Source organism: Thalia democratica, chromosome 2 (genome assembly GCF_965202585.1).
Source record: "Thalia democratica chromosome 2, ktThaDemo2.hap1.1, whole genome shotgun sequence".
Lineage (NCBI taxonomy): Eukaryota > Metazoa > Chordata > Thaliacea > Salpida > Salpidae > Thalia > Thalia democratica.
The window spans coordinates 21,671,834-21,698,522 of record NC_139166.1 but is presented as its reverse complement, the minus strand read 5'-3'; the positions used below and the strand labels follow the sequence as shown (position 1 = coordinate 21,698,522).

The 26,689-nt window shown below is 25.8% G+C and overlaps 2 protein-coding genes and 1 long non-coding RNA gene across 3 annotated transcripts in view; all 3 read left to right on the top strand.

Moving 5' to 3' along the window:
• Positions 1–8,124: 8,124 nt before the first annotated feature.
• On the top strand, positions 8,125–9,169 carry LOC145830161 (uncharacterized). Its single transcript, XR_014369629.1, has 3 exons — positions 8,125–8,309; positions 8,652–8,779; positions 9,059–9,169. It is a non-coding gene; the product is annotated as an uncharacterized LOC145830161 (long non-coding RNA).
• A 3,734-nt stretch (positions 9,170–12,903) lies between these two features.
• LOC145850127 (putative aminopeptidase PLBD2) lies at positions 12,904–16,272 on the top strand. The gene is made up of 7 exons (XM_082955272.1): positions 12,904–12,918; positions 13,047–13,210; positions 13,467–13,565; positions 13,778–13,849; positions 14,171–14,311; positions 15,024–15,173; positions 15,980–16,272. Exons 1-7 carry the CDS (start codon positions 12,904–12,906, stop codon positions 16,128–16,130), a joined length of 792 nt encoding a protein of 263 aa, XP_082811398.1. The 3' UTR covers positions 16,131–16,272.
• Positions 16,273–17,352: 1,080 nt separating this feature from the next.
• LOC145850126 (putative aminopeptidase PLBD2) overlaps positions 17,353–26,689 on the top strand; it is a 22,806-nt gene continuing 13,469 nt past the window's right edge. Inside the window, exons 1-3 of the mRNA XM_082955271.1 lie at positions 17,353–17,379; positions 17,564–17,628; positions 20,632–20,732. Coding sequence (XP_082811397.1) covers positions 17,353–17,379; positions 17,564–17,628; positions 20,632–20,732 — 193 coding nt within the window. The remainder of the gene's footprint in view (positions 17,380–17,563; positions 17,629–20,631; positions 20,733–26,689) is intronic.

Genomic DNA, 26,689 nt, shown 5'->3' with positions numbered 1-26,689 from the left:
TTGATTATTAATATTGTTATAATTTTGAATTTTTTATTTTTCAAATCTCACCTCATGTTGGACTGTCTTTGCAAGCTAGTGTTTTTGCTCATAAAGGTCACAGCCATGTTTATTGATATCAAAGGTTATAATTAAAAAAAATTAATTGTAAATAACTTGAATTTATATAATGGAAGCTTTATAGTGGTGAAACTTTATAACATCAATTTATAAATTAACTTATATATTTTTTTTAAATATGATTGTGAAACAAGATTTATAATGAAACAAAAAGTATGTGCCTTTACATTATTAAACTGTTATTAGAGGAGAGTTTAGGTTGCTAAACAGGTCCTTATTTTTAGAGAAGTTACTGCACTTGGAAACAAATTTATTTAAAAAAAATTTATAGACTCTTAGGAATAAGATTTTTAAATTTAAGTTGATCCATTAAGTTTTTATGATGTAATACAATAACATCAGAGCTTGAGAATTACATCGATTTAAAAACGTTATGATGTAAATACAACTTAGAATCAATAAGTAACTTTGTGATGATTTTAAATGGTACATAAATTCTCATAACCTTAATTGAGTAGCCTTAAAAAGTCAGAAATTTACTTTCCTTATGTTACAAAAAGAATTGTAACCATCTATAAGTTGACATCTGATATATTTTGAAGAGTATTTAAAAATTAATTTGTGCAACTCTGCTGTTATATTTTGTTTCATAAAGTTGTTACTTGTTATTAGTAAAAAAGGTTTAAACTGTATAAAAAAGATGAAGGAACAATAATAACACTTTGATACTAGTTTTGTCATTTTATGTATCATATTACTTAATATTTGCAATTTTTTATTTTGTTAGTATGACTATATTATAAACTTAACAACTGTACTTTTATTCTACTTGCAGTCTTAAGTAGTGGTCTTAATGCTTTTGCTCAAAAGCTGTGCAAACTAAATTACTAAAATTAAAGTTTTGGACACCTCACTTTTATGTTATTTTGACGTTATTTTGTTATGTTTTGAATGTCTATAAATAGAACTTTTAAAACTTATGTTATTTTTCCAATAGTCACAAAAGAAAACAGCTGTTATTACATACATATCTTTCATCTTATTTAATTTATTGTGCACATTAAAACACTTTTTATAAACACTATTGAGCACACTTATAAGACTAATAGTCTTAGGCTTAAGTTTAGCAACTTTGTGTGTCAAAATAAGTTGTTTTTTATAGTTTTAACTCACATAAGCTATTAATAATCAGTTTAATTTTTAACCATTAATGTCAATTTTCATAATACTTTTACATAGTTATTTTTCTTAACTAAAAAAGATTGCTCAATTTACTGAAGTGTAAAGAGTTTTATAGATAACCAACATTGTTATGAGCAGTTTACTATTTTATTTTACTTAAAGGTTTTTTGTCCCCAAAACCGGGTCGTAAATAAAGTGTTTAATTTGCAAACCTCTATTTAAAACTATTATAAAATGTGTATGAATTATAATTTATTCATTTTACAGTCAAGTAAACACGTTGTGGAAGAAAAGAAGTGACATGGACCTTGGATGGATGACACAATTGAAGTGACCAATCAAGCAGTCTCAGCTGACAGAGCGGATTTAAGAAAGGTAGTTAGAATTATTGATTAACATACTTTACTAATTATTATTATTTGAAAGTTTTCAGGTAAAATTGTACTTTTGCTAATTTGAAAAAAATATAGTATGAAGTTCAAAATTCAACTAATTTTCAAGTAATTCAAACATATTTCTGAGTTTTAGTAGACGTTAACATGTCTATACAACTTTTGCCAATTTTATTTAAAGAAAAAGGTATTGTTATATGAATAAGTTTTGTTTTGCAAGGATAATAAACATATTCTCTTTAATAACGATTGTTATAATAATTTACAAAATTTTGTTGGAGTATTAAATTTTAATAAATAAATACATATACATATATTTTGAATAAAATTTTTTGATTATAATTCTTATAGCTTTCTTTACGATAAAAGTTCTGACGGTTCATTTAGTATTTAATTACTTACGTAAGCCTTTTCTAGTAGTTGTGTGAAAATTGTAGCAGTTTTTATAGTTAATGTAGTATTGTTTGTAAAAATAAACTTATTATTTTATAAAGTCAGCATGCTTTTAGATCATTGTTTATTTATTTTCTAGAAGCTAATTATTCATTTCGAAGACAAAGTTTTGGTTAAGTTAAACGTGTATTACCTTTAGTACTTTCCGTATATTTCTAATGCACAATCCTAAATTGTTTTGTAAGAAATGATAATTTGTAGTTCTATAACTAATTGTTATTGTTAATTTGGTGTTACAACCAATTATGAATAATAAATTACATTGGTATTGAATTTTGAACAACGTTGTTATGTTTTTATTAATCTGAATGGCTTATTTGTTCTGCTAAGCTTATTAAGATATGTAAAAGGGATTACATCTTTCAACTAAGCTGAAACTACTGATGTTATTTGTTTCTAGGTCAGTATAACCTTTTCTTTACCAATTTTTACTTGATAGCATGGATGTACATGAAACATAAGTCAAGATAACTTATATCCCTTACACCTAAAATATTTTAATTTTATTCTACCGAATTTATACTTATAATAGTCTCTGAGTGTTAATAATTAACAGTATTTAATCTAATATGTATCTTATCGTTTGAATGTAAAATTAACGTTCACAAAGTTTTTTAAATACATTATTTAATAGTAATCATTATTTTGGGCTTTTTTTATGTAAGTTATCAGTATAATTAAATTAAAGGTCCCCCAAAATATTTTAGTTTTAGTTTACTCCTTTGCCATTGTATAAGTTTTTACAAAGTTACTATTGTAAAAATCAATTTAAGGTTTTCTTTTACGTTTTGTGTATCTAATAACAGTTATGTCTGTATTTTACATTTACTAGCTCGCAATCGCATTTAATTAATATTAAACCAATAAGTACTTAATGATTAATATGTATATTTTATTACTGTCTTTTTTAAGGTAAAAAAAATATTTTTTTTTAAACAAAAAACATAATATGATAGTCTATATAGTACTAAGTAGTATAACTATAAATAAATTTTTAAGGACGCTACTTGGACTTGATGATCAGTCGGAGCACCTGGACGGACAAAAACCGAAAATCAATCTCGTTTTTATATGAATATTTTTGTTTTATCGCAAATTAAACTATCAATCTGTTACAATTTGATGTTCGCAATATAATTTTTTTAAAGCTAATAATCCTGGGTTTGAATATCAGCCGGATGTAATTTATCAACTGTCAATTTTAGTAAGATGTCCGCAAGTAGAATTTTATTAATTTAATTTTGAAAAGACATGTCTTCAAATCATTTCTATCCTAGCATTTTTAAATGAACCAATAAGTTATGAATCATTACACGAAAAGTTGAGGATATATTTTGTGGCTTATATTTGCAATTTTAGATGCTAATGTGGGGTAAAAATAAGTTTTTAATGACCGCATTGTTATCACGAGAAATACTTTAAGACACACACAACAGAATACCAGATAAAATATATTAATCTATATATTTTTAAAGTGAACGCCATTACGTTGAAAGCAAAAGGTCTAGAATGCTCATAAGGCTTTGTCATATAACATTAAATTTTGTTGAATTTTTATCAATATAAAGATATGTTTACTCCAATCAGTCCTCAAGTTGAGATATAAAATAATTTATCAGATTAAAGCTTTTTTTAATGACCACTAGTTTTATGTCGCAAATTCACACATCTAGACTTTAAGTAAATCCGAAGAATATATAAGTACACTGTTATGTATAGTTACTATATTAGCAAAATAAGAACAAGAATTTAGTTAAATTTTTTTCCTGACATCTAAATAGGAATTTAAATATATTGAATTTTTCGGCATGTTCTTTAACTACTGGTTTTAAAAAGAACTCATGAATGTTAAGTTACCATAATTTATTTAAAGCTATCAATATAATAGTATTAAAATACAAATTAGTTTTTATTTTTCACACATAATTGTAAAATAACATGAACGCAATTTTCTTTTGGGTAGTTAGTTTATATTATCGTTTAACAAGTATAATGTACAAATGGTTCGTTTACGCAACTTTAAAGAAACTTGCCACAAACATTAACATTTTTATTATACATGCTTGGAAATTAGTTCCTACCTTGACATGCAGTCAGTTTATTGCAACTTATTGTTCGCAAAAAACAGCTTGGTGTAAGGACCTGGTGTACGAAATACCTTACGGTTGTCAAGTCATACACCACGGATACAGTTTAACGTCTTTACCAGAAATGTATTCTTCGGAATGAGCATAATACAGAAGAGTATCTTAGAATTAATGTTTTTCTAATTCGAACTTTTTTCATGATTTTACATCGTGAAGTGTGATAAATACCAAATGTTTACGGTTCGGATAATTGTATTCAGGTCTTTCTTAAATTCATGTACACAAAGTAACTGCATTATTTGACCAATTATGCAAGATAGCAACTACATCTTTAATTGTTTAAATGTTAATTTTGACTAAACGACTCTAAAGTTTGCTGAAGTTTAATTTGTTGAAATCAATTTGCATTTCTTTTTTAATATGTTTCTTTTTATGAAGTACAAACTCTGTATTATAATAAAAAAATTAGTCAATCAATCGTTGTTTAAAAATTATAAGGTTAGTTCTGTCATAGGTGTTGTTACTACTAAAGCTATTTTATCAACGAAATTTTTAATTTTATAAGCAAACTCAATCGTTAATACCATAAATTTACCTTATAATTAGTCGTATGACGCTTTGTTAAAATAAAATTTTGGGTTTAACTTCGATCGAAAAAAATACAACCTTTCAAAGTTTACAGTCTTGAATTTTTGTACATCTATTGATTTTTATATTTTCATTAGTTATCTTTACATTCATATTTCGTTAACTTCTGTTGAATTACAAAATTTTAAAATACTCTATTTAGATTGTTATAAGCATTCATAACGCTATCCTAAGATGTCTTAACGAATATAACTTTATTTTTCATTGTAATTTGTACTCATCTCTTCTATTAGACTTTTTTTTCCTGTGTTCATTAGCTTTTATAGTAATAACAATTTGCATCGTCTGCTATTGTCAAAAATGCGACAAGTATTTTATAAGAAATATCTGTATTTCTAAATTACTGTACTAAATAACAAATTACTACCAAAACATGTTTTTATAAACTCAAATTCCGTTAATAAACTTAGCTGAAAATGGCATATATACAATCATATAATGAAAAACAGGCACTCAGTCTTGCAAAAGTCGACGCTACATTTGTGAAGGTCTAGCTCAGTATAGAGAAGAATATATGTTTTAAGAGTTTTCAAAACGTGAAAACGTTATACCAGTACGTTTATTTTGTAGTCTTCCGTTTTCAATTATTGTTTTGTTCATTAAATCTCATAATAAAATGTGCAAAAAATTTTGTCAAAGGACCTGGTGCACAAAAGAACCTTTCGGTTATAGAGTCGTACACCACATCTTTTACAATCGTTAACGAGCCGATGAATATTAAGCTTTACAATTTAAAATTTGAAAATTAAACAAATAAAACATGCAAAAAGAAAACGAAGCTAAATTGTATTCAGAAATCAGTTGTGGGAGTAATCAATGTTTTGTAATTATTTTAATTAATTATTTAATGTTTCTACTAAGTTTTTGCGCATATTCTAGAAAATATGAGGTGTCTTTATTAATCATTAATTCAGATCTTGACTATGACAGTTGTTTCAAACAAAATCTGTTTAGTTACATATACCATTAAATGCTATCTATTTTTTAAATATGCGTTATGTTAAATGAACTAAATCACATTATTTAATCAGATTAATTGATTTTGAAAGTTTACATAAGTTATTTGTTTCTTAACTACACAAAAGGTTTTATCGATTTATGTTTAGTTACATATATCATTAAATGCTATCTATTTTTTAAATATGCGTTATGTTAAATGAACTAAATCACATTATTTAATCAGATAAATCGACTTTGAAAGTTTACATAAGTTATTTGTTTCTTAACTACACAAAAGGTTTTATCGATTATGTTTAGTTACATATATCATTAAATGCTATCTACACTTTAAATATGCGTTATGTTAAATGAACTAAATCACATTATTTAATCAGATAAATCGACTTTGAAAGTTTACATAAGTTATTTGTTTCTTAACTACACAAAAGATTTTATCGATTTATGTTTAGTTACATATATAATTAAATGCTATCTACACTTTAATTATGCGTTATGTTAAATGAACTAAATCACATTATTTAATCAGATAAATTGATTTTGAAAGTTTACTTAAACTATTTGTTTCAAAACTACACAAAAGGTTTTATCGATTTTGTCGTTTTATTTAACAAACTAAACTCTGATATTTTATTTTTAAGAAAAATTTAAATGAATTATAAACTTTTAACTAAATTAATCAAAATACCTGCTACTTAAAATTTTATTTATTGTATAGAAAACTTCATACAAGTACTATTAAAAAGTATCAATGTTGAATGAAACTGTTTGCTTTATTAAGTGTCAGCTTTAAAAAGTTTTTTTTAGTTATAAAACAACACTTTTAATTTTCTTTTTGACATAGTTGTTCGTAGGCACAGATACGAATTTAATTTGTTTTTGATTGTACAATTGGATTTGTTATCTTATCAGCATAAGTAATATATATACATGTTCTTAAGTTTTTTATTTATTTATTATAAGTATCGAAAGTAATATAAATTTTTCTAATATGGCTATTGACAATTTGTAATTTCAAAAACCTTAACAACCTTTATTAAGAACTTGTAAAATAAAAACGATGCTAACCTTTCGGCAGCAACGTTCAAAACTTATGACATCAGTGGAACTGAAAAAAAATCATTACTAGGCAAAAACTCTGACTCTCTTGAGGTAGCCTAAAAAATTTTTGGGTAAAAAAAAAGGCGTCCGACTTTCGTCGAACACCTTTGAAAAAAATATAGGAAGAAAAGTTGGAAAAAAATTTGAGCAAAAAAGCCGTCCGAATTCGCCCGCGGGCGAATTCGGACGGCTTTTTTGCTCAAATTTTTTTCCAACTTTTCTTCCTATATTCCCTCGACCCTTCTCAAAACCCAAAAATTCATTTTCAACAATTTTTCCAAAAAACAGACCTCCCGCTCTTTTACAAATATTTTCTCGAGCCTCCTGCTTCCCTTCCAAAACATTTCGCTTCAACTGACCTCTGACTTTGAAAGCGACCATGAGATTATGCCGCTTTTTTACAAGTTACATTTTGAGTGCTTCGCAATTTCTGGTATCTCGCCTACTCTGCTTCAGTCGCCCCGTCCGAACCTTCACCTCTAGAAATGCTTTACTTTTTGCACTCAAACGTACTTTCAACTGGGCTGAATCATGTCACAGCTCGTTCATATACTGCTACGCCTTGCGAGAGAGCGGCTTTCATGCTCAACGGCTTGCTTAGGACGGTACCTGCCTTGCTCTCGCTTTACCTTCCCTAGCTACTTATTCAATGAGGTCTGCTATACAACCTATAACCGCCTAACTGCGGTCTAGCGACTCCAGCTCGAATCGACGGCCACGTCGACTCCAGCTATAACCTGTATGCCAGCAAAAACACACAGCCCGCCTTGACGACGTCTACCCGCTAGGACGTCTAGGGATTTTTTCATTACAGCTTTACACTGTAAAATCCCTAAGCTGACTAGGTCGTCAGCTTGCTTTTTTCATATTCAAGTGCCTTTCTTAATAGTGTAGCATTAAGTATACGCGTATGATGCTCAAATGTTGCTGTTGAAATATTGTATTGTGGCTACCTCAAGAGAGTCAACCTATTCTTTTCTTCAACTTTTTTAAACTTTTTTTTATACTTAATAAAACTTATCTACATGCTAATTTAATACATTTTTATTTGTTTCTTTTTTAAAAAACGCGTTTAAAGTTTTTCAGTTTATATTTTCATAAGTTTAATTTGTTACAATCAAATAAAAATATAAAAGTAGCGATAAATAAACAAAAGATTAAACTTGCATATGTTGTTTTAAAACGTTTAGAAAAGCATAAACTAAAAACTGTAATGTTTTATTAACAGAATGAATATACTAACTTGTTTAGTACTTTTTTTTTCAATTTTTACCATAGTTTATAGTAATGCAAAATGGACTACATATTTGTTCAAACATGATGTGCATCAAAACAAAATAACTCAATTCAAAACAACAAAACTGACAGATAATTTTGGCAAAACTGATATTTTAAGAGCTGCATTTAAAAACAGTATAAAAGAAAATGGGTTAGCTTTGTTAATTAACCTGTTAAGTTTTTTAAATAAAAATTACTTTTTTTTTTGAAGATTTTTTAATATGCAGAAAATGATTTTATATACTATAGTTTTGGCATTTAAACTCAGTTTTCTTCATAACAATTATAAAACACATACAAATACTACAAAAATTGGTTTTCTTAAATAAATAATATAGAAGTCAAATAAAAAATTAAAAGTTTAAAGGACTTAAAATTTTACGAATTTGAGTAAAAACAAATATTACTTTAATTAAAAAAAGATTTTTGAAGACATTATAAGTAAGTATGAAAAATGTTAATACTTTAGTAATTTCTATTATACTTTACAAAGGTTTTCCTTTATTGACATTAAAACAAATTCAAAATTCAACAATTCAATGCAAGCCTATGTCGCTGGTTTCGCGGAAGGAATACTAACAAAAAACCTGATAAAACAAAAAATTGAAAACTCAAAATCAGGTTTCTATACTTTAATAAATGTAACAGATAACTTTTAATTTCTAACGATACTCAAAAACTTACAAACATGTTTTGAAAAACACCTAAATTTAAAAGTTTGTGTATGAAACAAAGCCTAAAGAGTTTTTTTAAAAGCTTGTCAATTTTTTCGTTTTAAACAAAACAAAAGTAGTTTTCCGGAACAGCCATACAAGCTGAAAAATTGTTAATTAAAAAGTTATTCTTGTTTAATTATGTATAAGAATAAAAAATTATTACTTACAAGGAACTAAAACACAGGTCACTGTCCCAAAGTTTCGAAAAACTGCCCTCGTCTCAAGAGGTTTTTCAGAGAAAACTTGGACTACATGTACAGTATGATCGATCAAAACCCAAAAAGTGACTACTGGCAGCAAGTACATTAGTTAAAAAATAATAATATTAAGTAGTAAATAATAAGTTTTTGACCCTGGGCATACCCATAAAAATTATTATTTTACTTGTGGTTTTTTACGATCAACATAACTGTGTAATTTTTTTAACTACCTAGGTCCGTCTCATATTGTTACAATTACAAGGTTTAGAAGACGGTTACAATGGAAAGGAAAATATAGACTTGAGCCTACGGATTGACCCGTACGGATTATTGTGAGTTTCGTAAATTTTGAAGGAATACAGGAAACTATTTAGAAATTTTCATCGTTTTCTACCATTAACAATTAAATATATAGTTTATGCACGAACTTCTTATTCGTTTAGTTATAATGATACATGTACAAAAAAGATGTGACTAGCTAAAGACAAGTTACAGATACAAATACTATGGCTTAATTCTTATAGTTAACTTATTTATCACGATAAGTAAGTTTATTCTTATGCCAGATAGTTTATTCAACAAGTTTATATAAAAACAAATGTATTTTTTGTTGTTTGATTCATCAAAAAAGTTAAAGATGACAATTAATATTTCAGATTAGTAATTTAAAAAACAGATGATCTCTTGCCATAAAACATACAGCCTTATTTTTCATTAAAAAATAAAAAAATTCATATAAGAATTTATAACACTTTTTACTTATCAGGATTTACTTTTAAGAAAAAGACATGTAATGTATTATGTTTTAAACATACTTTGACATTAAATAAATGTATACAAACCTCAACACTTAAATTTAATTTCTATAAAAATAAAAATAAATTTTGTTATATATTGCTTTTTCAATGTAAAATGTAATTATGATTAAGTTTTTCCATTAACATGCTTCTTTCTTAACGTTTTTATTTAGAAACAAAATAATTTTAACATACCTAATTGAAATGTTTTTAAAACAAATAAAACAGTTATTTATTTATCTAACATTTAGTACTTTATTTATTTTATATGAAATTTCCTGCTGGAATTATATTAAATAAAAAGTGGTATATTTTTTATTTTTTAAAGTTATGACATAATTAATTACTCATATAAACTTTAAAAAAACTTACCTTTTTAATTATTACAAATAACGATAAACTTATCGTTTCCAGTAAAACCTATTATTAGTATTTAAAATATTTAATCTAAAAATAATTTAATCTAATCAATTTTTTTTTTCTGTTGGTTGTTAGGTTGTTGGTTACTCTTGTAAAAGGTAAAACAAATTATCATGCTTTATTTAGCTTAAAACACATTTAATATAATTTTAGCTGACAAAGTAATTTTATTTTGTTTTTTAAGCACTTTTAAACGTATAAAAGCTAATAACTATGAGAAAATTCTGCATAAAAACTTAAAAACTTTTTTAGTTTTCAAAAATAACAAAGTTAAATGCTTACTTGTACTTCTTCAAACTCATTGTTCTTTGAGAAAACAAAATTTTACCACACTAGTAACTTTTATTCTGATGATTAAAAAACGTTATTGAGTTTTCAAACAAAAACAAATTTTATATATAAAATTTTATGTAACTTGAAGAACAGAGTTGTTTTTTCTTAATAATCTGATTTTTTGTTTTTACGCAAAAAAATATAACTCATTTTTATGTTCTTTATTTACTTTATTGTTTAGAAGTAAAACACAACAGAGTATATAATCTAAGTTAAGAAACAACTTTTAACCACAAAAATAAGTACCAAATTTATATTGTAATCACATTTAGTGACTTTAAACAAGTTTAAACAATTTACTATCATGTTTCTTTTAAACAAGAAAACTGAATCTTTACTTGTAGTTGTTGAACTGCGAACAAGCTCTTTATATGAAACTGCTTCAATACAAATTTACTTAACAATTTTGCAAACACGTTTTAAAAGCTACTTTTTTATACTAATGAAGCACTTTTAAATAATCAATACTAGAAAAAACGTAGTAAACTTAGCACAAATAAAACATCTTTTATACCTATGTATTTACTTAAAGTTTGTTTTTTTTGCATACATGCTTTAGTTTAGAAAAATAGTTTAAAGTGTTTTCAAAAAAGTAATATGTCGTTTTGTGTGTGTAAAACTTTTTATACTTTTTCATGAAAATCTAAAAAGAAAAAAAACCTAAAGTATAGAATGTGATTATATATTGCATTAATGTATACTCAGCTTTGTTCATTATTGCTTAATATTTAGGTATTAGTCTAAACGTTTTCACAAAAATTACATGTTATTGTGTGTAGAAACATTTTTGTACTTTTTCATGTAAAACTCCAAAATTAAAAAAAAAATAGACGGTTACCTAAAATATAGAATGTAATTAATTTACATTGATGTATACTCCGCTCTTATTATTAATGCTTGGATTTAGGTAAGAGTTAAAATACTTTCAAAAAAAACATATTATTATGTGTATAAGTTTTTTTATACTTTTTTATAAAAAACTTTCTAAAGTAAAAAAAATATAGACGATTACTTAAAATACTGAATATGATTAATTTGCATAAATATATACTTATCTTTATACTGTTTAATAAGCAATCATTAATAATTAAAATTTAAACTCTTTTTTTAATGCTCTGAATTTTTTGTTATTGATATTTTAGTTCCACTCCATTATGCGATAGTTTTTCATACTCATGTGTTGAAAAGTATTACTTTATATTCTGAGATAGTAGAACAAGTTTAAAACATTAACCTGTTACGATTTATTAAATATTTCAACTTAGTACGTTTTTACAGTATCATTATATTTTTTTTTCTCACAACACTTAATAAAAATACTAATAAATTCCAAAAAAACTTATATTACAAATATTGTAATCAAATCCTGTAACAAACAAAAAAAAAACATCAAAACCTGTATCATAGTTTTTAATAAACTTTTATGCACGCAAAAGCCTTAAATTATTTTAGGCTCAAGTTTTATTAAAAGGTTAATAAAATAAACGAGATTTCACTTTAGAAACTTAACAAAGTTAATATTTTATCTGATTTTAAAACAAAAATAGTTTCTTCTGCAACTGCTAACATTTTTTATACTCAACGCAATTTAAATCTACATCAACCAACTCTCAAGCGATAACGGGTCCATTTAAATTGATAAAAGTTAAAGTAGTTAGTTAAGTGGATACAAATGTTAATAAAAAATCAATCAAACAAACAAAGTTTTATTTATAACATTTAGCAGTAAAATAATTTAAATAGAATTTAGAAATTTTACTAAAACTTTACTAAACACCCAATGTGAGAGCAATTTAAACCAATCACAGCCAGCTTTCGAGCGATCACGAGGTAAAAGAAATTCTGTTCGCCGTCAGCCCCGCAAATTTCAGGAGGTCTTCAGAAAACTCCCTCCCCACCAACCCACTCGAGTGCTCGGCTCTGGTCAAGCTTCTGCCAGATTTCACCGATTTACTGGTCGGTCACGCCACCTGGCGGCCCTACTCGACCATGCTGAAGATCATGAAGAAGTACCACTTTCATTTCACCAAACACGACGGTTTGTTTCTCCTTAATAAAAAAAGTTTCTAAGCGAGCTGGAAGGTTAGTAGTTTGTTTTGTGCATAAAAAAACTATTACTTACGATAAAATACAAAGGCGTATAGAGTTTTAGCATGGAATTTTTATGTATGAGTAGCATTACTTACAAAATCACGTTCACAGGTACTGAGTACGCAGGGAACAAAGTGGCTTACAACAGCGAGCCTGGGTATTTGTTTTCATCCAACGACTGGTACATCATGTCGTCCGGTCTGGTGAGAACGAGCATTTGTAACATAACTGCATGTTGGAACTGTTGCTTTTTCAAAACTCCTTAAACATTTGGCACTAGTTTTAAGAACCAGCTTTAGTTTCTGAAAACAAAAACTCGTGTTACCCGAAGGTGACCATGGAAACTACGATTGGAAACAAGAACGACGAAAGGGCGAAGAGTTTCGTGGGGGCCAGGGGGAGGTTGTTGGAGTGGGTGAGGAACCTGGTTGCCAACAGGATGGCGTCCAGCGGATCCGAGTGGTGCCAAGTGTTTCGGCGGCACAACAGCGGGACGTTTGAAATTTTATTTATTTTGATTTAATTTTTTTCATCCAGTTTTTGATTAACTTATATCTTAGAAACTATTTTATATAATGTTATTTATGTCTGCACAGAGAGCTGTACTATTAGGAGAAAATCAAAAACATTGCCCCGCGCATAGAACACTCTGTGTATTAATTAAATCTAAGTGCATTATTATTTGTTATTTGATTAACGTTTATTTCTAATGTGTATTTTTGAATTTATGAGCTGATTCTTGGTTAATTAGGTACAATAACCAATGGATGGTAATTGATTACAATAAGTTCGTTCCTGGGAGGAAACCTTCCATCAACGATGGACTGCTGTACGTTCTCGAGCAAATTCCGTGAGTTTACTTTTCAAAGTTCATACATATGTATAAGTTTCTAGTTGTGCTTTATTTGAAGAAACCACTCTTTTACTTAAATAATGACAATTAAGCTAATTTAAAGTTTTGTAAAGCTCATTATTCAATTCACAAATGTTGTTTAAAGACAGTTTGTTATTTGGTTTTATGTAAAGCAATCTATTTTAAACGCACTGTTTTAATGCTTTCAGAGGTCTTATACATTATAGAGATATGAGTGACAGACTTGTTGAAAAGAAATACTTTCCAAGTTACAACTATCCGTGAGTATTTTAAATTTCAAAGTAAACTTTATTCATAGCTTCAATATTTTTGCTTACTTTGTAGTTACTAAATTGCTAACATTAAAATTGTGCAAAGTTTCTGCTTTTAATTAAACAAGTTTTTTGTTAAAACTTAAATTAAAAACTTTTCAAAATTGTTGAATTTATTAGTACTTTACTTTATTTCGAAGTTTTTTTAAACTATAAAAAGCAGTTGAAATTATACTTAAACTTTTTTTTTGTTATATAAATATGTTGTAGCTTGTTTCTTTTTATACACTAGAAACAGTTTGAAAGTGCGTTCTCATTTATTTTAAACAGCTACTTTGAAAAAGTACAGCGCGAAGGAGGTTTCTTGGATAAAAACGGTAAATCAAGCTACGATTCAAAACCAAGGGCTAAAATATTTGCCCACTACCAGTCGAATGTGACAGATGTTAGAAAAATGTTCAAACTAATGAGGTAATGTAATATTTAGTGCTTTTATGTATATTAAGTATGTGTACTGTGTATACATTTTGCACTATTCAAAACAATGTTAATGAGTAGACTTAATATAAAAAATTACAATTGTTTTTTACAGAACTAACGATCTAGTTTTTGTTTGTCTTTTTTAAAACGTTGTATACAAGTGTATAGCATTGTGAACGACCTAACTAATTACAACTAAACAAAATAAAATATGTAGTTAGTAATAATAATTAGTTAGCAAAAACCGTACTTTAGTAAATAATGCTTATATTTTCTTAAATAACTACTTAAAAACTGTGTAATTAGGTACTACTTTGTTATTTAACGACGCTTTAAAGCATTACAAAAACAAAAATTAGCTTTTAAAAATGTTTCTTTACAAAATAAAGTTCACTAAAAGGAGAACTTAATACAATTTTAAGTCTAATATAAGTTTAGTTATAACAATAGTTTTTATTTGTATAACAATTGCATATAATGTTCTTTTGAAGCTTTATTTTTTTTGATCCTGTAATCGGTTTATAAACAAATTGTATTTATACTACACTCTACCATTGTTGTTCTCCAAAAAAACTTAAAGAAAAATGTTATTTAGAGGTCGTTTTGAAAAAAATCATCAATTTATTCATATTAATTATTAACTGATAGGCTAAAAAATTGATAAATTAATGAATTTTTGTACACCATTCAATTTTTTTTGCAGAAAGAACGACTACAAACACGACCCGCTGCAAGGTGGTTGGGCGAGCAACGCGATCGCTTCCAGGTACGATTTGAATGACGTGTACGGAGGACTGACGTCACAGCTCTTTGGCGCCACCGACGCCAAAGTGACCAGTTACAGCTTGCACAAGTTCGTTTGATAAGAATAACTAAAGTTGCTGTACTAGTTTAATATATATATTGGTATAAATATAATTGAGATGAAAAACTAACACTAAGAAGAATTTAGACTTTTGAAAGTAAATAAACTGGTTCTTAAAATAAATGAAAGTTCTTTGATTAAAAGGATTAATTTAGGTAAAAGTTAAAGGTAAATGTTTAAAAACTTTAAAAATTAGCACGTCGTAGAGTTGAATAAAAAAAAACTATTTTTAAGCATGCTGATGTTCTAAAAAAAACACTGAAGTTGTGATTTCATTATGTACAAATAGTAAAAAATATAAAAACTATAATTTAAACAATCTTCGAATAGACTTTATACTTTTTTTATTCTACTAGTATTTACGAATCGTAAAAAGATATGATAAACTGCAAAAATATTTCTTTCAGGCTGTAAAATAGATCGCTTTGGTATCAAATTCAAACAAGGTTGATAGCCTGTATATAAATAATTTTTTTATTTCTGGCCTAGGATTTAAACTAAAGAATTAGGACTATAAGATTAAAATAGTTATCAATAACAGTATAATCAGACTAAAAATTAAAAAAAATTAAAAAACTACTGAAGTGATTGTCGTACTCTGGTGACCTGTAGTATTTAAAAGTTTTAGCCGAGCAGACTTAAAAAACAAATATAAAATTAGAAAAAAAAATTACATTGTTTTCTTTTGTAATGTTTTATTTAGTTGAGCTAATGGTAAATCATAGCCTGATATTTTTTGTTCTAAGCGTTAGTAACAAAAACAAAACTTTTTAATCATAATGATTTTTCTTCAGCAACTTAAGCATGGTTGCCGAGTGCGGACCAACACACGACCAGGTACCACCTTTCAAATGGTCCGACCACAAAAACGCCCTGGACAAGCACGAGGGACAACCAGACGTTTTTGACTTCAAACCAATACTAGTCGAATGGTTGAATGATTAGGTTGATTCTGAATTCTAAATGGTGATAGACCTTTATCGCAAATAACTTATTCTTTAAGATTAGTCAGTTGTTTAAAAGTTCATTTGAAAAATGTTGTTATAAAATATTTTTTTTCTATCACTAAAATGTCACCAAATCTGTTGATACACATAAGTTTGTTTTGAATTGTATAAAGTTGGTTTCTTAAACGAATCTATCTTTAAAAGTTAAGCGTGTCACAAAGCTTAATTTTAATTGTTACAAAAAGAAAATTGTGTTTAGCATGAAAACTAATTGATTTTCTTCTGTTTTATTATTTTAAGTTTTGTGGTTATAGTGTTTATTTAAACCCTGATTTGAAATTAAACAATAAACATATTCATGTAAAAGTCTATGATTTGTTTATTTAATATGCATTTGAATCTTAAAAACGTTAAATACAGTAACAATAACTTGTTAAAATTGTTTTTTTACAAACTTCATGTTAGTCTTTTATTTTGTGTTCAACATTATTTTTTTTTAAAGATGATTAAAAAGGTTGTTAAAAAATTTGACAATTACTTAATAACTTTCACTTCAAATAACAATTTTTTTATGTTAAATAATTTTAAAATAAATGAGTCATAACTTTAATTTTCAAAAAAACAATTAGAAAAAAGTATGTTTACAATTTGGTATAGCCGCTTAAAATTTCTTGTATAAGTTATTATATTAAAAGCAATTAAAAAAAAAATCAGACTGACAAATAAAACTTCATATTTTATTTAATGCTTTATCCTAAATAACAACTATTATTATTACAAGTTCCTAATTAGTGATCAAAAGCATGACAAGTTTCAAATGTTACAAAAATAATTTATAAAATACAAACGGTTAGTTTTTTAGTAAGACAGTGTTTCGGCAAAATGTAGTTTTACAATATTAAAAAAAAAGTTCTACTTTAAATTTCTAAAATAATTTAACAATTGTAAGTGTATGTGAACTTTGAGCGTATAGTATTGACGAAGTATTTGGAAAACAGAATAAGTTTAAAATTCTTCTAGACATAACAAATTAGTAAACTTTATACTAAAAAAAACAAATCACATTTGTCAGTAAAGTTGATGTCTCGATGAAATTTAAGCTTTTTGTTCAACTTTTAATACAACAGATACGTTTTATTATTATTCTAATATTTGAGTACTGCATCGTAAACTATTTCCTGGTAGACTTTTAAACTTAAAAGCTTCTTTAGTTTGTTCAAATGATTTTGCAAAGACAAAATATACAGGTTATACCTACATTTACCGAAAAATTCAGTTAGAATAACATATCAGTTGTATTAAGCAAGGTTTATTTGTATTGAAACTTATTAAGTAAGTTTAAGTAGCAGTTTTAAAACCAAGACATATTAAGAATTATAAATAATCTTTAAAAAAGTTTTGAAACTAATATAAAAGAGGTAAATTTACCAGAAACCTAAAATCGACCGCCGCGTGATGCTTGTGGTGAAAGTTTTCAGGCGCAATCAGCAAGAAGGGTTTGTGTATTGGTCGCTGTTTTTACAGTATCTCTTTGAAAATATGTTTAATGTTATATATTTACTTAGCCAATAAAGTTACAATTTTTTAAACAAAAATTAGTGTTTTAAAAAATATTCTTTTATTACTTTATAACTTCTGATATGTTATTTTAAACTAAATTTAATAAATATAGCAATTACTTTTTAAACTAAATGTTTTGCTAATTCATCCTTTTTTCAAGTACTTTGTTTTGAAGTTAAACAAAACACAGTTCTTACAACTACATAATGCACTTTAAAAAATAAATTCATAATTGTTACAAAGTGAAACTTTTTACCTTGTCTCACAACAATAAAACACTAACTACAACATTTTTTGTGTTATTTAATTAGCTAGTAAAATAAGCAATGTTTGTTATCCATGCAGTTTACTTTAATATTATTAACTCATTTGATAAACAATTCATAATACTAATCTAGTAAATATTTAAAAGTATGATACAAGAATCAATAAGAATTTCCTTTATAAATACTTTTTTATTCTTATGAATAGACAGTCAAGTACAGTAAGGGCAATAATATGGAACGCACTTTAATAGATACGCACTAAGTATTGAAAATAAGATGAATTTTTTTTTTTAATTTTTGATGTTTTATTAGATAAATTAATTAAATGAACGCAAAAACGATTTTAAAATATTTTATGATAACATAAAGCTGTTATTTTTTAAATAACTTAAACAATAAACTAAGCGTGTAAAACTTTTGTTAACATAATAAAAAATTAGCTATTTTTCAATTTAAAAAAAACTAAATCTTGTCTAAAGCTGTAAGGTACACGTTTAACGTAACGTACGTTTTTTTGTAAAATAAAGTTTGTTTACCTATTTAAAAGTTTTTCAGAAATTTTACATTCAAAAACAATGTTCACAAAGTTTTAACAAAAGCAGACAAAATCATTTTTTTGGTTTCCCAAAACTTTCTGCTGTTTTATAAATTAATTCCGATCAAATGCAAATAAATAGTAACAAATACTGACACTTGATTGAGTTAAGTAACCAAAAGTTGCTTAAATTCATGTTTAATCAGTATGAACTTTGTTACGATTTATAAACCTAATTGAAGTGTCTGTTATTTGTAGATTTTTTTAAATTTTAATTAGTATGATGTTTATCATAATATTAGATCGTATGATAGATTTATAAATGATTTTATTTAGTATATCCAATTTTTGTTTTTAACTATAAGAATTTAATAATATTGTTTATTACACAAACTTTTCAAACTCGTTTTTTCATTAGTATAAATTAAACTAATTATCTTAAAAGCTGTTTCTTCTATTTAAAGCTCTTTATTCAAAAAGTCTTGAGATTTATAGTGTTTAAAGTAACTAAATAGGCTACTTTTTTACTATATCATTGTGGTTATTTATACTAAGATGTTTTAACAACTTAACAAAAATTTTACAAGACAAATTTAGATAGCAAGGTAAAATGCAGGTTTGTTATTTCGAGTTAATGTCAAAAAATAGAAAAAATTTGAAAGTTTTTAATAAGTATTTATTTTAAAAGGTAATTTATTTAAATCATCAATATTTTGTGTTACTAAAACCAACAATTTTTAAGTTTATACAGTTGCGATTTAAAACAAGTTCTCATATTTTTAGAAGCTTAAATCATTTCGCAGTTTGATATATAAAAGTTTAATTTCAGAACAATTTTTTCTATTTTTATCAAAAATTTTTGTTTGCATCTTCTAGTATAAATAAACTAAATAAAAAAACATGCCTGTAAAGTTCGATTGAACTAAGTAGCTAAAGTTAAACGAAATTTTATTTAAAAAGCTACAAAAAAAAACTACACTCACCTTTTGTTTTGGAAAAATGTGCACGAGATAATTAGAATTGTATATAAATTTTAATGTGAAGTATTATAATATAGCTTATTATCAGTGAAAATAAAATTTAAAAACAATTTATAGGCTTTAAAGTTTTTTGTTGCAATTTTCAAAAGAACTATACTGTTTTAAAAAATATTTTGGTGATTTTAAACTTTTACAAGATCTAAAAAAACTTTTTTTACTAATTAAATACTAGAAACTAATTAAACAAAAGGTTTTAGGAATATTTGATTGACAATAAACAATACTTTAGCTGCAACGAGAAACTATTTCATTTATTTTTAAGTAAAATTTCTTTATAGTAGTAGACTGAATATAGTAAAATTTTAATAATTTAAAAATCAGACTTGTTTTCAATTTTACTAAATAAATAAAATGACTCAAACTCTTTCTTTTCCAATATATTTCATCAATTTTCGTCAGAGAAAATACAATTGAAACAATAAACTAAGATAAAACACAAACAATATATATTACACAACATAGTAAATAATCAATTAAATAATTTCAAGCGTAATCAACATAAGTAAAATTTAAATAAGAATGGGTTCAATAAAACTCTACGTGTTAATTTATAAAAGTTAAGCGTTTATTTAAAAAAACATTTCACTAAACTGAAGTAGTTCCATTTAGTACCTATTGTCTACATATTTGATAAAATTACCAAAAGGGGGACAAAACTTCTATGAAAATATAGTTGCTAAAAGATAAAGTCTTTAAATAAAAAGTTATTAGGTTTGTTTATAATTTTATGCTAGTACATATGTGTTTCATATTTTTTAACATTTAGTTTCTTAAACCTTTATAGGTAAGCGAGAGATTACTTTTTTGTGTTTAATTTAAATCTGTTCCCTGGTACTGGTTTTTAGCGAATTTTTAAATGTTTATTAACACTTCTAAAATGGTTGTTTTATCATTTGGTTTGTAAACAAAACAATTGTTGTCTCTTATTGCTTATACTTTAATACAGAGGCAGTCACAATTAAAACCAAGTAAGTTGTTATGTTTGAATATTGTTATGAAAGTATTCTGTAAGATTGGAAAAAATTTTGTAAAAGGTTGTTTAAAAATTGTTTAATTTTATGTGACTTTTAGTGACTTTTAAATTAATGTAAATTTCAGAACTATATCCACTGTGCTCCTGGTCTTCAATGAGGAAAATCATCAAAAACCAAATGACACCCACAGTTCCAGTGGAATGATTCTCTTTTCAAACTTACAATGTTAGTACATTTGCTCTTGTATTCACTAGTTTAAGTTCCAAATTTAACATTAAAATAAAACACAACATTCCTAACTTTAATTAGAGTTACTAATATGAAGTATATTATTATAGTTTCCTTAAGAAACAAAAGATACAAAATACAATTAAAGCAGGGTGGCCAAAAAATCTGAAATCCTTGAAAAACCTGTAGTTTGACATTTTAGGCAAATTTGACTATAAAACCTGTACTTTGTGAAATATAAAATAAAAAATTGAATTAATATTTCTAAAGAACCTGGAATTTAGAACTACGTTAACATGTGAATTAAAAAAATTTGGTTGAGATGTGAAACACCTATCATATAATCTTTTTCATTTAAAACTATAAACAGGTTTTACAATATTTTCTACTCAATGTTGTTAAAGTATTTTAGTCAGTATTTTTAATATGAATTTAATAATATACCTAAAATTGACAATTGAATTGTATCTATAAACCTGGAAGAAATTTACAACAAACCAGTGGCCACACTGTTAAATTAAGCTGATCATTTTCAATAAATGCAGTATAAATTTCTGTAATAATAACGCACAGTTTTAAATATGAATAAAATGTTAATACTAATTGAGTCTGCTTCAAAATTATTTGATCCAGTCTCCCAGTTTATGTGCAATTTTTAAACTTACTCTTGAAGTTTTCAGTTCAGAAGAAGTTCTATTCATCAAAGTTTTTAACTTAAAAAAATAAGGGCATAGGGGGGAAAATTGAATTTTCCATAATTCCAATATAAATTCAAAGTTTTAATGTAGGAGTGACACATTAAATTTTCTTTTGAACTCTTTGTTCAAATGTCTTATGCAGAATTGCCACCCAGCTAAGTAAACTTTAGATTGTTTAATTTTCTTTTTCAAAACTTAGCTAGTTTGTACACTATTCTAAAATCTCAAGAATTTTAAAATATTCTTTCTTAAATGAATCTTTCTTAATGTCCTGTTTATAATTTTCGAGTATTTGAGCTTGATTATTAATATTGTTATAATTTTGAATTTTTTATTTTTCAAATCTCACCTCATGTTGGACTGTCTTTGCAAGCTAGTGTTTTTGCTCATAAAGGTCACAGCCATGTTTATTGATATCAAAGGTTATAATTAAAAAAAATTAATTGTAAATAACTTGAATTTATATAATGGAAGCTTTATAGTGGTGAAACTTTATAACATCAATTTATAAATTAACTTATATATTTTTTTTAAATATGATTGTGAAACAAGATTTATAATGAAACAAAAAGTATGTGCCTTTACATTATTAAACTGTTATTAGAGGAGAGTTTAGGTTGCTAAACAGGTCCTTATTTTTAGAGAAGTTACTGCACTTGGAAACAAATTTATTTAAAAAAAATTTATAGACTCTTAGGAATAAGATTTTTAAATTTAAGTTGATCCATTAAGTTTTTATGATGTAATACAATAACATCAGAGCTTGAGAATTACATCGATTTAAAAACGTTATGATGTAAATACAACTTAGAATCAATAAGTAACTTTGTGATGATTTTAAATGGTACATAAATTCTCATAACCTTAATTGAGTAGCCTTAAAAAGTCAGAAATTTACTTTCCTTATGTTACAAAAAGAATTGTAACCATCTATAAGTTGACATCTGATATATTTTGAAGAGTATTTAAAAATTAATTTGTGCAACTCTGCTGTTATATTTTGTTTCATAAAGTTGTTACTTGTTATTAGTAAAAAAGGTTTAAACTGTATAAAAAAGATGAAGGAACAATAATAACACTTTGATACTAGTTTTGTCATTTTATGTATCATATTACTTAATATTTGCAATTTTTTATTTTGTTAGTATGACTATATTATAAACTTAACAACTGTACTTTTATTCTACTTGCAGTCTTAAGTAGTGGTCTTAATGCTTTTGCTCAAAAGCTGTGCAAACTAAATTACTAAAATTAAAGTTTTGGACACCTCACTTTTATGTTATTTTGACGTTATTTTGTTATGTTTTGAATGTCTATAAATAGAACTTTTAAAACTTATGTTATTTTTCCAATAGTCACAAAAGAAAACAGCTGTTATTACATACATATCTTTCATCTTATTTAATTTATTGTGCACATTAAAACACTTTTTATAAACACTATTGAGCACACTTATAAGACTAATAGTCTTAGGCTTAAGTTTAGCAACTTTGTGTGTCAAAATAAGTTGTTTTTTATAGTTTTAACTCACATAAGCTATTAATAATCAGTTTAATTTTTAACCATTAATGTCAATTTTCATAATACTTTTACATAGTTATTTTTCTTAACTAAAAAAGATTGCTCAATTTACTGAAGTGTAAAGAGTTTTATAGATAACCAACATTGTTATGAGCAGTTTACTATTTTATTTTACTTAAAGGTTTTTTGTCCCCAAAACCGGGTCGTAAATAAAGTGTTTAATTTGCAAACCTCTATTTAAAACTATTATAAAATGTGTATGAATTATAATTTATTCATTTTACAGTCAAGTAAACACGTTGTGGAAGAAAAGAAGTGACATGGACCTTGGATGGATGACACAATTGAAGTGACCAATCAAGCAGTCTCAGCTGACAGAGCGGATTTAAGAAAGGTAGTTAGAATTATTGATTAACATACTTTACTAATTATTATTATTTGAAAGTTTTCAGGTAAAATTGTACTTTTGCTAATTTGAAAAAAATATAGTATGAAGTTCAAAATTCAACTAATTTTCAAGTAATTCAAACATATTTCTGAGTTTTAGTAGACGTTAACATGTCTATACAACTTTTGCCAATTTTATTTAAAGAAAAAGGTATTGTTATATGAATAAGTTTTGTTTTGCAAGGATAATAAACATATTCTCTTTAATAACGATTGTTATAATAATTTACAAAATTTTGTTGGAGTATTAAATTTTAATAAATAAATACATATACATATATTTTGAATAAAATTTTTTGATTATAATTCTTATAGCTTTCTTTACGATAAAAGTTCTGACGGTTCATTTAGTATTTAATTACTTACGTAAGCCTTTTCTAGTAGTTGTGTGAAAATTGTAGCAGTTTTTATAGTTAATGTAGTATTGTTTGTAAAAATAAACTTATTATTTTATAAAGTCAGCATGCTTTTAGATCATTGTTTATTTATTTTCTAGAAGCTAATTATTCATTTCGAAGACAAAGTTTTGGTTAAGTTAAACGTGTATTACCTTTAGTACTTTCCGTATATTTCTAATGCACAATCCTAAATTGTTTTGTAAGAAATGATAATTTGTAGTTCTATAACTAATTGTTATTGTTAATTTGGTGTTACAACCAATTATGAATAATAAATTACATTGGTATTGAATTTTGAACAACGTTGTTATGTTTTTATTAATCTGAATGGCTTATTTGTTCTGCTAAGCTTATTAAGATATGTAAAAGGGATTACATCTTTCAACTAAGCTGAAACTACTGATGTTATTTGTTTCTAGGTCAGTATAACCTTTTCTTTACCAATTTTTACTTGATAGCATGGATGTACATGAAACATAAGTCAAGATAACTTATATCCCTTACACCTAAAATATTTTAATTTTATTCTACCGAATTTATACTTATAATAGTCTCTGAGTGTTAATAATTAACAGTATTTAATCTAATATGTATCTTATCGTTTGAATGTAAAATTAACGTTCACAAAGTTTTTTAAATACATTATTTAATAGTAATCATTATTTTGGGCTTTTTTTATGTAAGTTATCAGTATAATTAAATTAAAGGTCCCCCAAAATATTTTAGTTTTAGTTTACTCCTTTGCCATTGTATAAGTTTTTACAAAGTTACTATTGTAAAAATCAATTTAAGGTTTTCTTTTACGTTTTGTGTATCTAATAACAGTTATGTCTGTATTTTACATTTACTAGCTCGCAATCGCATTTAATTAATATTAAACCAATAAGTACTTAATGATTAATATGTATATTTTATTACTGTCTTTTTTAAGGTAAAAAAAATTTTTTTTTTTAAACAAAAAACATAATATGATAGTCTATATAGTACTAAGTAGTATAACTATAAATAAATTTTTAAGGACGCTACTTGGACTTGATGATCAGTCGGAGCACCTGGACGGACAAAAACCGAAAATCAATCTCGTTTTTATATGAATATTTTTGTTTTATCGCAAATTAAACTATCAATCTGTTACAATTTGATGTTCGCAATATAATTTTTTTAAAGCTAATAATCCTGGGTTTGAATATCAGCCGGATGTAATTTATCAACTGTCAATTTTAGTAAGATGTCCGCAAGTAGAATTTTATTAATTTAATTTTGAAAAGACATGTCTTCAAATCATTTCTATCCTAGCATTTTTAAATGAACCAATAAGTTATGAATCATTACACGAAAAGTTGAGGATATATTTTGTGGCTTATATTTGCAATTTTAGATGCTAATGTGGGGTAAAAATAAGTTTTTAATGACCGCATTGTTATCACGAGAAATACTTTAAGACACACACAACAGAATACCAGATAAAATATATTAATCTATATATTTTTAAAGTGAACGCCATTACGTTGAAAGCAAAAGGTCTAGAATGCTCATAAGGCTTTGTCATATAACATTAAATTTTGTTGAATTTTTATCAATATAAAGATATGTTTACTCCAATCAGTCCTCAAGTTGAGATATAAAATAATTTATCAGATTAAAGCTTTTTTTAATGACCACTAGTTTTATGTCGCAAATTCACACATCTAGACTTTAAGTAAATCCGAAGAATATATAAGTACACTGTTATGTATAGTTACTATATTAGCAAAATAAGAACAAGAATTTAGTTAAATTTTTTTCCTGACATCTAAATAGGAATTTAAATATATTGAATTTTTCGGCATGTTCTTTAACTACTGGTTTTAAAAAGAACTCATGAATGTTAAGTTACCATAATTTATTTAAAGCTATCAATATAATAGTATTAAAATACAAATTAGTTTTTATTTTTCACACATAATTGTAAAATAACATGAACGCAATTTTCTTTTGGGTAGTTAGTTTATATTATCGTTTAACAAGTATAATGTACAAATGGTTCGTTTACGCAACTTTAAAGAAACTTGCCACAAACATTAACATTTTTATTATACATGCTTGGAAATTAGTTCCTACCTTGACATGCAGTCAGTTTATTGCAACTTATTGTTCGCAAAAAACAGCTTGGTGTAAGGACCTGGTGTACGAAATACCTTACGGTTGTCAAGTCATACACCACGGATACAGTTTAACGTCTTTACCAGAAATGTATTCTTCGGAATGAGCATAATACAGAAGAGTATCTTAGAATTAATGTTTTTCTAATTCGAACTTTTTTCATGATTTTACATCGTGAAGTGTGATAAATACCAAATGTTTACGGTTCGGATAATTGTATTCAGGTCTTTCTTAAATTCATGTACACAAAGTAACTGCATTATTTGACCAATTATGCAAGATAGCAACTACATCTTTAATTGTTTAAATGTTAATTTTGACTAAACGACTCTAAAGTTTGCTGAAGTTTAATTTGTTGAAATCAATTTGCATTTCTTTTTTAATATGTTTCTTTTTATGAAGTACAAACTCTGTATTATAATAAAAAAATTAGTCAATCAATCGTTGTTTAAAAATTATAAGGTTAGTTCTGTCATAGGTGTTGTTACTACTAAAGCTATTTTATCAACGAAATTTTTAATTTTATAAGCAAACTCAATCGTTAATACCATAAATTTACCTTATAATTAGTCGTATGACGCTTTGTTAAAATAAAATTTTGGGTTTAACTTCGATCGAAAAAAATACAACCTTTCAAAGTTTACAGTCTTGAATTTTTGTACATCTATTGATTTTTATATTTTCATTAGTTATCTTTACATTCATATTTCGTTAACTTCTGTTGAATTACAAAATTTTAAAATACTCT